The sequence below is a fragment of the Amaranthus tricolor genome, chromosome 1, assembly GCF_026212465.1.
Source record: "Amaranthus tricolor cultivar Red isolate AtriRed21 chromosome 1, ASM2621246v1, whole genome shotgun sequence".
NCBI lineage: Eukaryota > Viridiplantae > Streptophyta > Magnoliopsida > Caryophyllales > Amaranthaceae > Amaranthus > Amaranthus tricolor.
The window spans coordinates 37,229,977-37,241,649 of NC_080047.1; the positions used below are offsets into that span (position 1 = coordinate 37,229,977).

The window sequence follows — 11,673 nt, forward strand, 5'->3', positions numbered from 1 at the left end:
TTTTCATGTTTGGTTTGTTACAGAAAGAGGGCTGGGTTTTGGGCAGTCCTAAAATCCATTTTCTGATTTAGTAGTTGGAAAAATCTTGGTTGTAACTTGTAACTGGTGTTATGGCTTTGGTGTCCTTATGGGTTGCTTTCTCCCTTTTTTTAGTTGAATAAAGAATTTAATTTTTGGAAAATTATTAATTTCTTTGAATTTTTGCACTTTATCAATGGTACCCCTAAGTTTTTTCGATTATCAATGGTATTCTCGTGTTATTGAGCGTTTTACAACCGTATCATTTTCTAATTTTTTACGTCCAGAATTGTTCAAAACCGTTTAATTTTTTTCTTTTTCTTTTATTTTTTTATTGTTTTAAATTGAAAAATAAATGAAAAAGAAAAAAAAGTTCTTGGACGGAAAAAATTAGAAAAGGATATGATTGTAAAACGCTCAATAACACGAAGATACCATTGATAATCGAAAAAACTTAGAAGTGCCATAATAAAGTGCAAAAACTTAGAGTTACCATCGATAACTTTCCTTAATTTTTTGTTACAGTCCATAAGAAGGTTTAAGATATAAGCCTTTTTTTGGACTATAGATAGGTTGAGGACTAGGAGAAGGGTGAGATTTGATTTCATGATTTTTTATAAAAAATATAATACTTTTTTCGACTGAGATAAGATCTAATTCTCAATTATAAGACTTAAACCTTTTAATCTTAACATACTTTCTCCGTCTCATATTACTTACACCAAACTCACTTTTGCACTATTTATCATTTTATGTTAATTTACGTATTTCGGCTATTATACGACAAAAACATAGTCATGTGAGATCTTATTTTATTGGACAAAAACATAGTATCAAATTTTTATAATTTTTAGTTATGTATAACTTTAAATATAAACGATTCGACAAACACATTAAATTGCGTAAAAATGGAGAAAGTAATAAGTAAGGAGAGTATTTTTAGCTTCAACTCAATTAAAAGGCTGAACTTTTCTATTCCCATTTGCCAAACACATCTTATAAGTCATTTCAGCATAATATCAAGCTAAAATTTGTAGAAAATTTAAATTGGACAAACTTAAAAGAACAGAGAGAGTATTATTTAGGGTCCACGGCTTAGTAGGAACGGAGTTAGACTTCTAAGTTCTAATCATGCTGCTTCTCAAATCACTTGTAATTTGTAATAATTTACTTTAAACTCTATAAAAACCAAAGTTTGACTTATTAACTCTTTTTCTAAAACTTCAAAGTGTTTGTTGTCGCATAAGTGTCCTTTTGCCTCAATCTCTACAATGGTGTTAGTAATACACTCAATATTTATTTACTTGGTGTTTGTACTACACTCTCAATATTTATTTACTTTTTACGTCACTTTGAATATGTAACATTTTTTATTTTGGTATGTCTTACATTATTTTTATTTTCGGTTAATGGTTCCCCACTTAATTTTAATTTCATCCATAACTCGTCTAACAAATTAAGATTTTGTTAAAAAATTAGGATTATATATATATATATATATATATATATATATATATATATATATATATATATATATATATATATATATATATATATATATATATATATATATAACTTTATCAATCTAAAGGTAAGAACACAACCCTTCTAACAATTAAATTTTGTTAAAAGGTTATGAACTCACGGAAAACTAAACATGAATATGGATCATAATAAACCATCTAAAGGTAACACATGAATATAATTCTTCCAACAAATTAAATTTTGTTAAATTATAAATCATATATATATATATATATATATATATATATATATATATATATATATATATATATATATATATATATATATATATATATATATATATAATATAATTCTTCTAACAAATTAAATTTTGTTAAAGAATTATAAATCATAAAAAAAACTGTATAAACTTAACACATGAATATAATTCTTATAATAAATTAAATTTTGTTAAAGAATTATAAATCATAAAAAAAACTGTATAAACTTAACACATGAATATAATTCTTCTAACAAATTAAATTTTGTTAAAGAGTTATAAATCATAAAAAAAAACTGTATAAACTTAACACATGATTATAATTCTTCTAACAAATTAAATTTTGTTAAATAATTAAATCATGAACAACATTTTTTTAACAAATTTAAATTTTGTAAAATAATCATGGACTTACAATTTTCAAGGATTAAGGATTAAATTGCCCAATCGAACACCCAAAACAACACTCAAGATTTTTTTCTCACTTTTCTCTTTTTCTTTAAAATGGTAAAAAAAAAATGGATCTAAAATAGAGAAGAAGATTTCTGAATATTTTTAGTGAATTTTAAATGTCTTTTGACCCTTCAAAGCCTAATTAAGCACACTTAAATCTTCCCTTAATTAGTTAGCCTTAATACCACTTAATTGGGCATTTAGGGAGGAGTTACAATTCCCCTCAATTCATCCCAAGCAACCGGCCACTTTCTGAAATTTTCCTTTTTTTTAAAAAAAAAATTATTTAATTACTTTATTGTTCGGTTTAGTTGTTATCTTTACGCGATAAACTTTTTACGCGACAAAACACGTGTAGAAAAAAGGTATACACGAATAATTATTTAATATATTTAATCGACTAATTATTTATTAATAATTAAAATTGTTTTTAATTGATAATTTAACGGGGTGTTATAGATAGCGAAATTCAAAAGAGCTTCTACTCCTCACAAGAATTTTATATTATATGCCCTATCATCAAATTGTCTTTTATACATCCAACTTCAATTGTATAAAAAATATTCGTCATCATCCGCCATTATAACAAATAACCTATAATAATCAATAAATATTATTTAATAAATTTAAACAATATTTATGTACCTAAGTAGGAAAACAAATTAAATTTAAACAATAATAAACATGAAAAATTAAAGTAATTAAATAGTAAAAAATTATACCTGGAATTTGTTGCAGTATTATTTTTCAAATCAAAAAAGAACAATTTTTTTGTGGAAATAGAAATATATGTGCACTGAAACTAAACCGATGAACAAACAATTTACTTCGAATACAAAACCAAATGATTGCATCAGAATTTATAGACCAACGTTCATTTTCTTACTTTGAATTTGAATTTTAATGGCGACGGGATGGAGACGAAAAATGTCCGTAGCCACTTTTGGGGACATAATGGTGATGAGATGGAGATGAAAATCGCTCGTAGCCAATGTTTTGGACAGGATGGCTACGGGATGGAGACGGAAAAAGCCCGTAGCCGACCTTGGCGTCAGAATGTGTCCATCTCAATTTTTTTTGTAATGTAAAAGCTCTCACATAATTGAGATTAATTATGCAATGTCAATGGGATAAGAAAATATATCATTAACTATATCAATTTATTATTTATTAATTTCTAAACATATAGTATAAAAGAAGTTTCTTCTCAATAGTTACTTATATTATTTTAATTCTATATATGTACTATTTGTGCTTGGATAAAATTATAAATTATACCAATTAAATATTTACATTTAACATAGATTATTTTTACAGGGATTACGTCCATTTGTGGAGCTGTCAAGCGTAACCACAATAGTAACCTCATCAGACTTCGAAAGTTCAATCTCCCTAGAATACAAAGACTTCTTGGTCTACCCTCGAGCCGCTTCTCTCCGGTCCGACCCATCAACCGTCAAACTCGGTTCAAGTGCATCTTCTCGATTCTCTTTCACAGTTTCTCACCACTTTGATTCCGTCAAACCTTGGTATCTGAGTCGAAAAACAAACTCCATGTCATCATCCTCGTTCCTTCTCATTTGCATCACCTAATGACAGAACACCACGTGGCGGCTACAACTTCAATAACAGTGAAAAGCTCTTAAGAAAGAATTTTATTCCTTCAACGTCGGTCCCACAAAAGTCTTATAATGCTGATGTGGCAGGAGTAGTTAAACAACCGTCGACTCCAAAAGCGTCGTTTCTGCGCAGTCGGCGTGAGTCGCTGAATCATGCAGGATGCCATGTCATTAGCAAGTGTGAGAAATGTAGAGAAGCTTTTTTCTCCTACCTCATGATGAATTGATCTACCCACCACTTGGTGTATTAATCTCAATCGTTATTCCACAACATATCCATCATCACCACATGTCAGTTTCTCAGCGGTAAAACCAATTAACCAACCAATCAAAAACAAAACGGGTATAATATTTGAGTAAATCAACGATTACTTCTCATGATGTTATGATGTCTACATTATTATATTTGTAAGGTTGTTATTTTACATATAATATATGATTCACTTTTGATACTTCTTCCATTTTTTAGCTGTTTTTTTTTCTTATTTTAGTAGTTCATTTTTATAATTCCAATTTCATTTTAAATCTATATTTATAGATTATCCCCTTATTCTCTTAATATATTAAAAATATTTAATATTGTACATGAGTCTAGGTGGTTTCCTTATTTTCTTAATAAACCAAAAGGGACAATTAAATTGAGTTGGAAGGAGTAGTATATAATGTTTTGATAAATGATGATGAAGTTTTGGTCAATGGATCAACAATGGAGATGCAAATATATATATTCCCCTTGCTTTATAAAATTAGTATGTTATCGTAACTAGCGTATCTCGCTCATAGAATAAATGATCAGACTTTAGAGTTTTATAAAATTAGCTTATAATATAAATGGTGAGAAATCGTGAAAAATGAATAAAAGTAGTAGAAAGATAAGTTAAACATAAGGAAATTATTGTGAATAATTTAATCTATTTTCAATTACCTATGAATAATCTCACCTTTTGAAATTTTTTTAATAATCCAACCTTTACTTTCAGTTTGTTGACCTGCTATATTAGGTTACCTCTCATTTTCTTCGTTCTTTATAATAATCTAATCTATTTCCCATTTTTGCCAATAATCCCACCTTTTTTTTAATAATCCAACCTTTTCTTTCAGTTTATTGTCAATGGACCCTTCAAAAAGCTAAATAAAATTGTAATTATTTCTCAAGATTATGAAGTTGAACATTGCATAAATATTAGTTGTCTTTACATACATATCCCATCAACTAGGGGTGTTCAAAAAATCCGACCTGCTTGCCCTGACCTGCCGACCCGCTGACCCACATCCTAAATGGCAGGTAAAGTTTTTTAAAAAATAATATAATCCGGGTCGGGTACCCGACCCTAGGGTTGAATAGAGTTTGGTCTAAACCGTAATTTAAGTATTTGATCTGGTTCGGTTTTTTTGTTTTTGTTAAAACGGTTTCCGGTCAGGTCTCGGTTTTAAAATTTTCAGACCAGCCCAGACCGGAAAACCGTAATAAATTCCGGTCTGGTGAAAATCGTAAATCGTAGACCGGAACCCGCATTAATATATGAGAAGGCCCAAGTTTAATATTATGTTTGGGCCATTTGGCAGCCCAAGTTCCATTTTATTTAAATGTTACTAAACATTATGTTAGGGTTTAGAAGTTAAATTCCATTTGGTGCACTCAGCAACTCCTTCTTCACTCGCTTCCTTTGACACTTTTGGACCAGACTCCACTCTCCATTTCTGGTTCTGTGCTCCACTCTCCAGTTCTGGTTCTGTGCCTACTCTCCAGGCTCCAGCCTCCAGCCTCCAGCCTCCAGCCTCCTTCGACACTTCGATAATCGACAGTTGGACCAGCCGACCAGAAGCTCCTCACCTCCTCCCTCCTTCGACAGCTGTGCTTCAAGTCTCCATTCTCGGTGATTCTCCAATCTTCATTCTCCAATCTCAACTTCTCAAATGCTAATTTTCACCACGGAATCAAGTGTAGAATCTCGTAATGTAAGTAGGTTGATTTTTTGATTTTTTAGGGTTTTTTTTTTTTAGTTTTTGTATAAAATCGAAGGAGGGACCGTTGAATCGTTGATTGAATGTTTTTACATCTCTCTTATGAACGTTTTTGTATAAGCACGTGAGATTGAATGTTGATATGTTGGTATAATGGTATTAAGAAGCTCTTATTTAGTTAGTTACTGAATGTTGATATGTTAGTTACTGACTTATTAGTATAATGGTATTACTTATCAGTTAGTTAATACCATTAGTATAAATTATACTGTATAATGGTATAATGGTATCAAGAAATATCAACATTAGTTAGTTACTGACTTATTAGTCATTATACCATTGGTATTACTGACTTACTGATTAATTATGTTGGTAGTATGCAAGAAAATGCAAGAAACTACCCACATTAGTCCTTAATTAAGGTTGATATGTTGTTGATATTGTTGATATTGTAGACTAAATAGATTGTTGATATTGATTGAAAACAGAATATTTGGAATATATGCGAAATAGTCTTTGAAATCACAAGTTGTAACTTGTAAGTATTGGTGGTTCAATTGTAAATGTCGATGGATGAATCTTTTATAATTTGCGATGAAAATGAAGTGGATGATCAGGATGGTAATGAAATCAAAAAGGAGGAAGCTATGAGCAAACAAAGGAAGAAGCTTGTGAAACCAAGATCCCACATATGGGATCGCTTCACCAAATTTACAAACAAAAATATGGAAAAAGAAATGTAAGTGCAACTATTGGGTCGTGAATATAAGTGCAATCCTAGTATAAATGGGACTAGTAAGTGTCCTAGATTTTCACACAATAACAAATCAAATGCTACTCAAACACAATTGAGTTTTCAATCAAGTGTTAATGAACAAGGGGAACAAGAAGCTCACATAAAGAGTTGGATGTTTAACTATAAGGCTTGTAGGAAAGGCTTAGTGTTCATGATAATTGTTGATGAACTTCCCTTTAGATTTTTTGAAGCCCAGGGGTTTAGATACTTTTGCTCACAGATGCAAAATAAGTTTGTGGTTCCTTTTAGAATGATTGTTGCTAGAGATTGTTACGAGATGTTATTGGATGAAAGGTTGAATGTAATGCCCCGAATTTTCTCTATGGCATAATTTCCATTTTATTCCTCTTTCTAGTTACTTTTCTTTAAGTCTAGTCTTTAGTTTAAAATAATTTATTATGATATTATTTGTGATTTATTATAACTATCTCTTTTATGCTTTATAATGTGATTTAAAATGTGCGTAAGTTATTATTATTATTATTATTATTAATATTATTATTATTATTATTATTACTATTATTATTATTGTTGTTGTTGTTGTTGTTGTTAATGAGTTAATATATTATTTTAATTAAATTTATGTACTACTATTATATGTCCTAGGTTATTTATTTTTGGACCAACTTGTGGTAACAAGTTTTTAATTAGGAGGACTAAATATTTTTTTAGTGCATTATTACCATGATAAGCATGTAAAATTAGTGTTTAATTAGGTTAAATGATTCTAATTCATGCTTAATTATTTGGTACATTCTAGAATGGAATAAATGCATGAACATCCTTCAAATCTTTTCATCTTTCTTTTCCTCAAGTTGATTGAACTTCCTAATGCTCATAAATTTTTAGCCATAATGAGAAGTCTTTTGGGATGGTTTTTCCCCTCCTATAAATACTAGCCTATTGTTATGTAATTTTTCATTCATTCATAAACTAGTTCATAAACTTTTTTTCTCTCATTCTTTTCTCTCAAAAAAAGGAACATAACAAAATACTTGCTTTATTTTTCTTCAAGTGCCAAAATATTATCATATTTTTGGGCTACTTTTGAAGACTTAATTTGAATTATTCAAGCTTACTTCAAGGACTTTATTTTGTAAATTATTTGGGAGATTTTCTTGGAGTTTTCTTTAATCTTCTAAAGATTATTACTTTCCTCCATTATCCAGGTAACTAGATTTTTTCCTCACTTAGTTTCTTAATTAAACATAGAAGTCTTGTTTAGGATTAACTAAAATTTAAACTGATTAATTCGGTTTTATATTGTAAATTTTGCTTTAATTATTTTCGTGCATATATTATTGTTATTTTAATCTTCTATGATGTGTTATAACATAGATTTAATTTAGGATTGGTTAAAATTTAATTTTCGTGATTTGAATAATTTTATTTTAAATTATTATGAAAATCTGGAAAATCTGCAATTTTTATTAATAGTAATTTGGTTGTAATTTATTGATTTTAATTTATTTTCACATTATTTTAACACTGAAATATGTTACTATCAGTAGGTAATAGTGTAAATTAATTTTGATGAATTTGGGTTTAATTTTACAAAATTATTATTTAATAATGGCTTAAACTAGCTAATTTGAATTTTGTGAATTAATTAAGGTTAAGAGAAATTAAAATTTGATTTAATTTATTAATTTATTATTTTTGGTCATGTACCTAATTGCTTGGTTATGTGTTAATTTCATGTACTACTTATTTATTTTAATTAGATAGTTTATGACCATTTGTTGTTAAAGTCATGTAAATAGAGAACTTGACTTTGGCATTGACTTTGACCATGACCATTGACTTTTGTTGACTATTATAATGGTTATGTGTCTTATTGTGATGGTTTATAAAACTGTTTTGTTGCTTGTCGACAAGTTTATACTTAAGAATAAAATAACATTGTCTGTAGTATATTCTTGGCAAGAGTTGTTGTAAGGTGTATTCTTGATTAAGTTCGAATTATCCTTATTCCAAACTCAGACATTACAACTTAAACTGTATGATTTTGATCTTGATTGATTTTGAACTACTCCATAGAAGTTTTGGTATTTTGGAAATGATCATTGTGGCCTTTGGGTTCTTAAGGGTAAATCCATAGTGGTTCCTTATGAACATTTGATTTGGTTTTGAAATTTGACTTTTGGGCCCTTAAGGGTAAATCCATAGTGGTTCCTTATGTACATTGGTTTTGTTGTTATTTGGAAATTGGGTAAGTCCATAGTGGTTCCTTCGATTGGACAGCACATCTATAGTAGATTGGTTTTAGATTTAGTTGTCGTTCTCGTTATGCTGGATCTTCGAAAAACGAGAGAGATTGGCCATTCTTAGACAGGGTTATATCATTATGGTTGACCTGAGGTTCGCCCTGACTTTATCTAGGCTTAGTGGGCCGCGAATTTGTTCACTGCGTTTGTTCCAAGTACGACTTGAAAATATTGTTAACTTGACTTTGTTAAATTGTTTTGGAAAAGTTATCTTTGGTTTTAATTGATTTGGTTATCCTACGTTGGTATTAATTGAATTGATCAACATTATTTGACTCTATCAGTTTGGCTTGTATGGTTGGATCGTGTTTAATTGATTTGAATTTTAATTAAGCCTCGCATTAGTTCTTTGTTTAAATTTGAACCTTGGTGTTAAGGACAGTCTAGTTACTGGCCACTAAGTGGTAATTTGCTGTTTAGTTGTTGCAGGTGATGATTGAATTCACTCGGGGCGACTGGGGAATAAGACTGAGAGAGTGTAGGGTTACCTAGAACATTAAGTTGAAGTTTAGATGTTTTATCTTTTTATCTATGGGAGTGTTTTACTCCCTGGATTATTATGTGATGACTTTTGATTTAATTTATTCGAAGTTATAAAATAGTGACCCAACTTAGTATATTGTTTCCGCCAATACATCCTATATTAAGACGGGTCATTACATTGAAACTAAAATCTTTTTTAATAACTAATTGTAGGAGAGTATGTCTTACTACTGACACATGGACTTTAATCCAAAAAATTAATTATATGTGTTTAACTACTCATTTCATTGATAATGATTGGAAGTTAAATAAAAGAATCTTAAACTTTTGTCTAATATCAAGTCGTAAAGGTCAGGCCATTGGAAAGGCAATTGAGAAATGTTTGCTTGCTTGGGGTCTTGAAAATGTGATGACCATTACTGTTGACAATGTTAGTTCTAATGACACTGCAATTGCTTATAAAAAACAAGAGTCAAAACGTGGGGAACTAGTGTGTTGAATGGAGAATATTTGCATGTAAGATGTATTGCTCATATCATGAACTTAGTGGTTAATGATGGTCTTAAATTAGTTACTGATGCTGTTTGTCGAGTTCAAGGTGCTGTTAAATTTATTTTATCTTCTCCATCTAGAATTGAAAAGTTTTATAAGTGTGTTTCGGATAAGAAGATTCCATCAAAAAACATGTTGTCTCTTGATGTGGTCACACGGTGGAACTCAACTTATTTGATGTTAAACATTGCTTTGAAGTTTATATTGGCATTTGAGAGGTATGATGGGGGAAGATCCAAATTTTCATGAGCATCTTCTAGATCCCCATGGTTATGGGAATGGTTTGGGAAAGCCTACTACTGATGATTGGGACCAAGTGAAGAACTTAGTTCAATTATTAGAAGTGTTTTATAATTTAACTTTGCGTGTGTCTGGTTCATAATATGTTACTTGTAATGGTTGTTTTGATGATATAACTGATGTTGATTGTTTGCTAAAAGAATGGTGTGAAAGCCCTGATTATGAGTTTAAGGAAATGGCAAAGAGAATGAAAGAGAAGTGTGATAGCTATTGGGGGGATCCCAAAAAACTAAATGTTATGCTATATGTTGTTGCTGTACTTAATCCTAGATATAAATGGAAAACTGTGGAATTTGGGATAATACAAATGTACACAAAAGATAATGATGCTTCTGTTGTTTGTACGCGGATAAAGAATGCCCTTTATGATTTATATGATGAATACAAAGGCTTTCATTCCACACCCGCAACAACGAACCAAAGTGATGGTGCTTCAAGTTCTCGCAAAGATGTAGAACCTAGTCTTTCGAAAAAAGGACTTATGAGATCTAAGTTTAAAAAACTCAAAGAGTCTCGTGAGGATGGGGAATTGACTAAAACAGAGGCGGACAAGTATTTAGATGAGGTTATAGAAGAAGATGGAGATGGCTTTGATATTTCGACCTGGTGGAAAAACAATAGTTCAAGGTTTCCCATTCTTTCTCTTGTAACTCGTGATGTGCTAGCCATTCCTGTATCCACAGTTGCATCGGAAAGTGCCTTTAGAACTGGAGGTCGAGTTCTAGATTCATTTCGAAGTTCATTAAGTCCAAAGATGGCAAAAGCTCTTATTTCTTGTCAAGATTGGCTTCGTGCTTCTTCTCCAAAAGTTGAGGAGTGCTTGGAGGATATAGCACAACTAGAGAACGGTATGTGATCTTTCATATCATGATTAGTATTATGTTTATTTTATAAAATCATATTTTTTGATGTTTGTTTTTATTGTATAGAGTTATTGAAGATCAATTTGGCTCCTTCAGTTATTGACGTTCCATAATGCAATGATGCTTATTCATGGGTGAAGTCGCTATTGCTGAGTGCTGACTAGTGACTACTATGAATTTACTTTATCTTCTATATTATAAAACTTTATGTTCTATATTATGAAATCGGTGATGTACTTAACTATTGAAAATTTGTAATGTTTCGGATTTGGTGATGTATTTTGTTTACAGATTATCGTTTATCTTAGATTCTCAATTAAAAAAATACATAAAAAGAAAAAAAACCGTAGAGCAGACCGTTCTAGAACAGTCTGGTCCAGTCCAGTTTGGTGTCTTGACTGGTCTGGTCTGAAAAGTTTTCAGACTGAAATTTCTGGTCTGGTTTGATTTTTTGGGTCATGGGCCACAAAATACATTGAGTCGGGTTATCGCTGACCCGTTATGTATTATCTTTATCAAGTTGAAATTTATAGGTTAAAATTTTATACTCAATATAATTATAAAAAATTAAAAATAGTCTTACGTTTTTCACTTCCCTTCAAAGTATACTACC

At 30.1% G+C, this 11,673-nt stretch overlaps 1 protein-coding gene across 1 annotated transcript; it reads left to right on the plus strand.

Moving 5' to 3' along the window:
* The first annotated feature begins 6,362 nt into the window (after window positions 1-6,362).
* LOC130810315 (zinc finger BED domain-containing protein RICESLEEPER 2-like) lies at window positions 6,363-11,173 on the plus strand. Its single transcript, XM_057676328.1, has 7 exons — window positions 6,363-6,538; window positions 6,776-6,896; window positions 9,650-9,824; window positions 9,893-10,031; window positions 10,096-10,271; window positions 10,338-11,045; window positions 11,127-11,173. The coding sequence occupies exons 1-7, from the start codon at window positions 6,363-6,365 to the stop codon at window positions 11,171-11,173; spliced, it is 1,542 nt and encodes a 513-aa protein (XP_057532311.1).
* The last annotated feature ends 500 nt before the right edge of the window (window positions 11,174-11,673 follow it).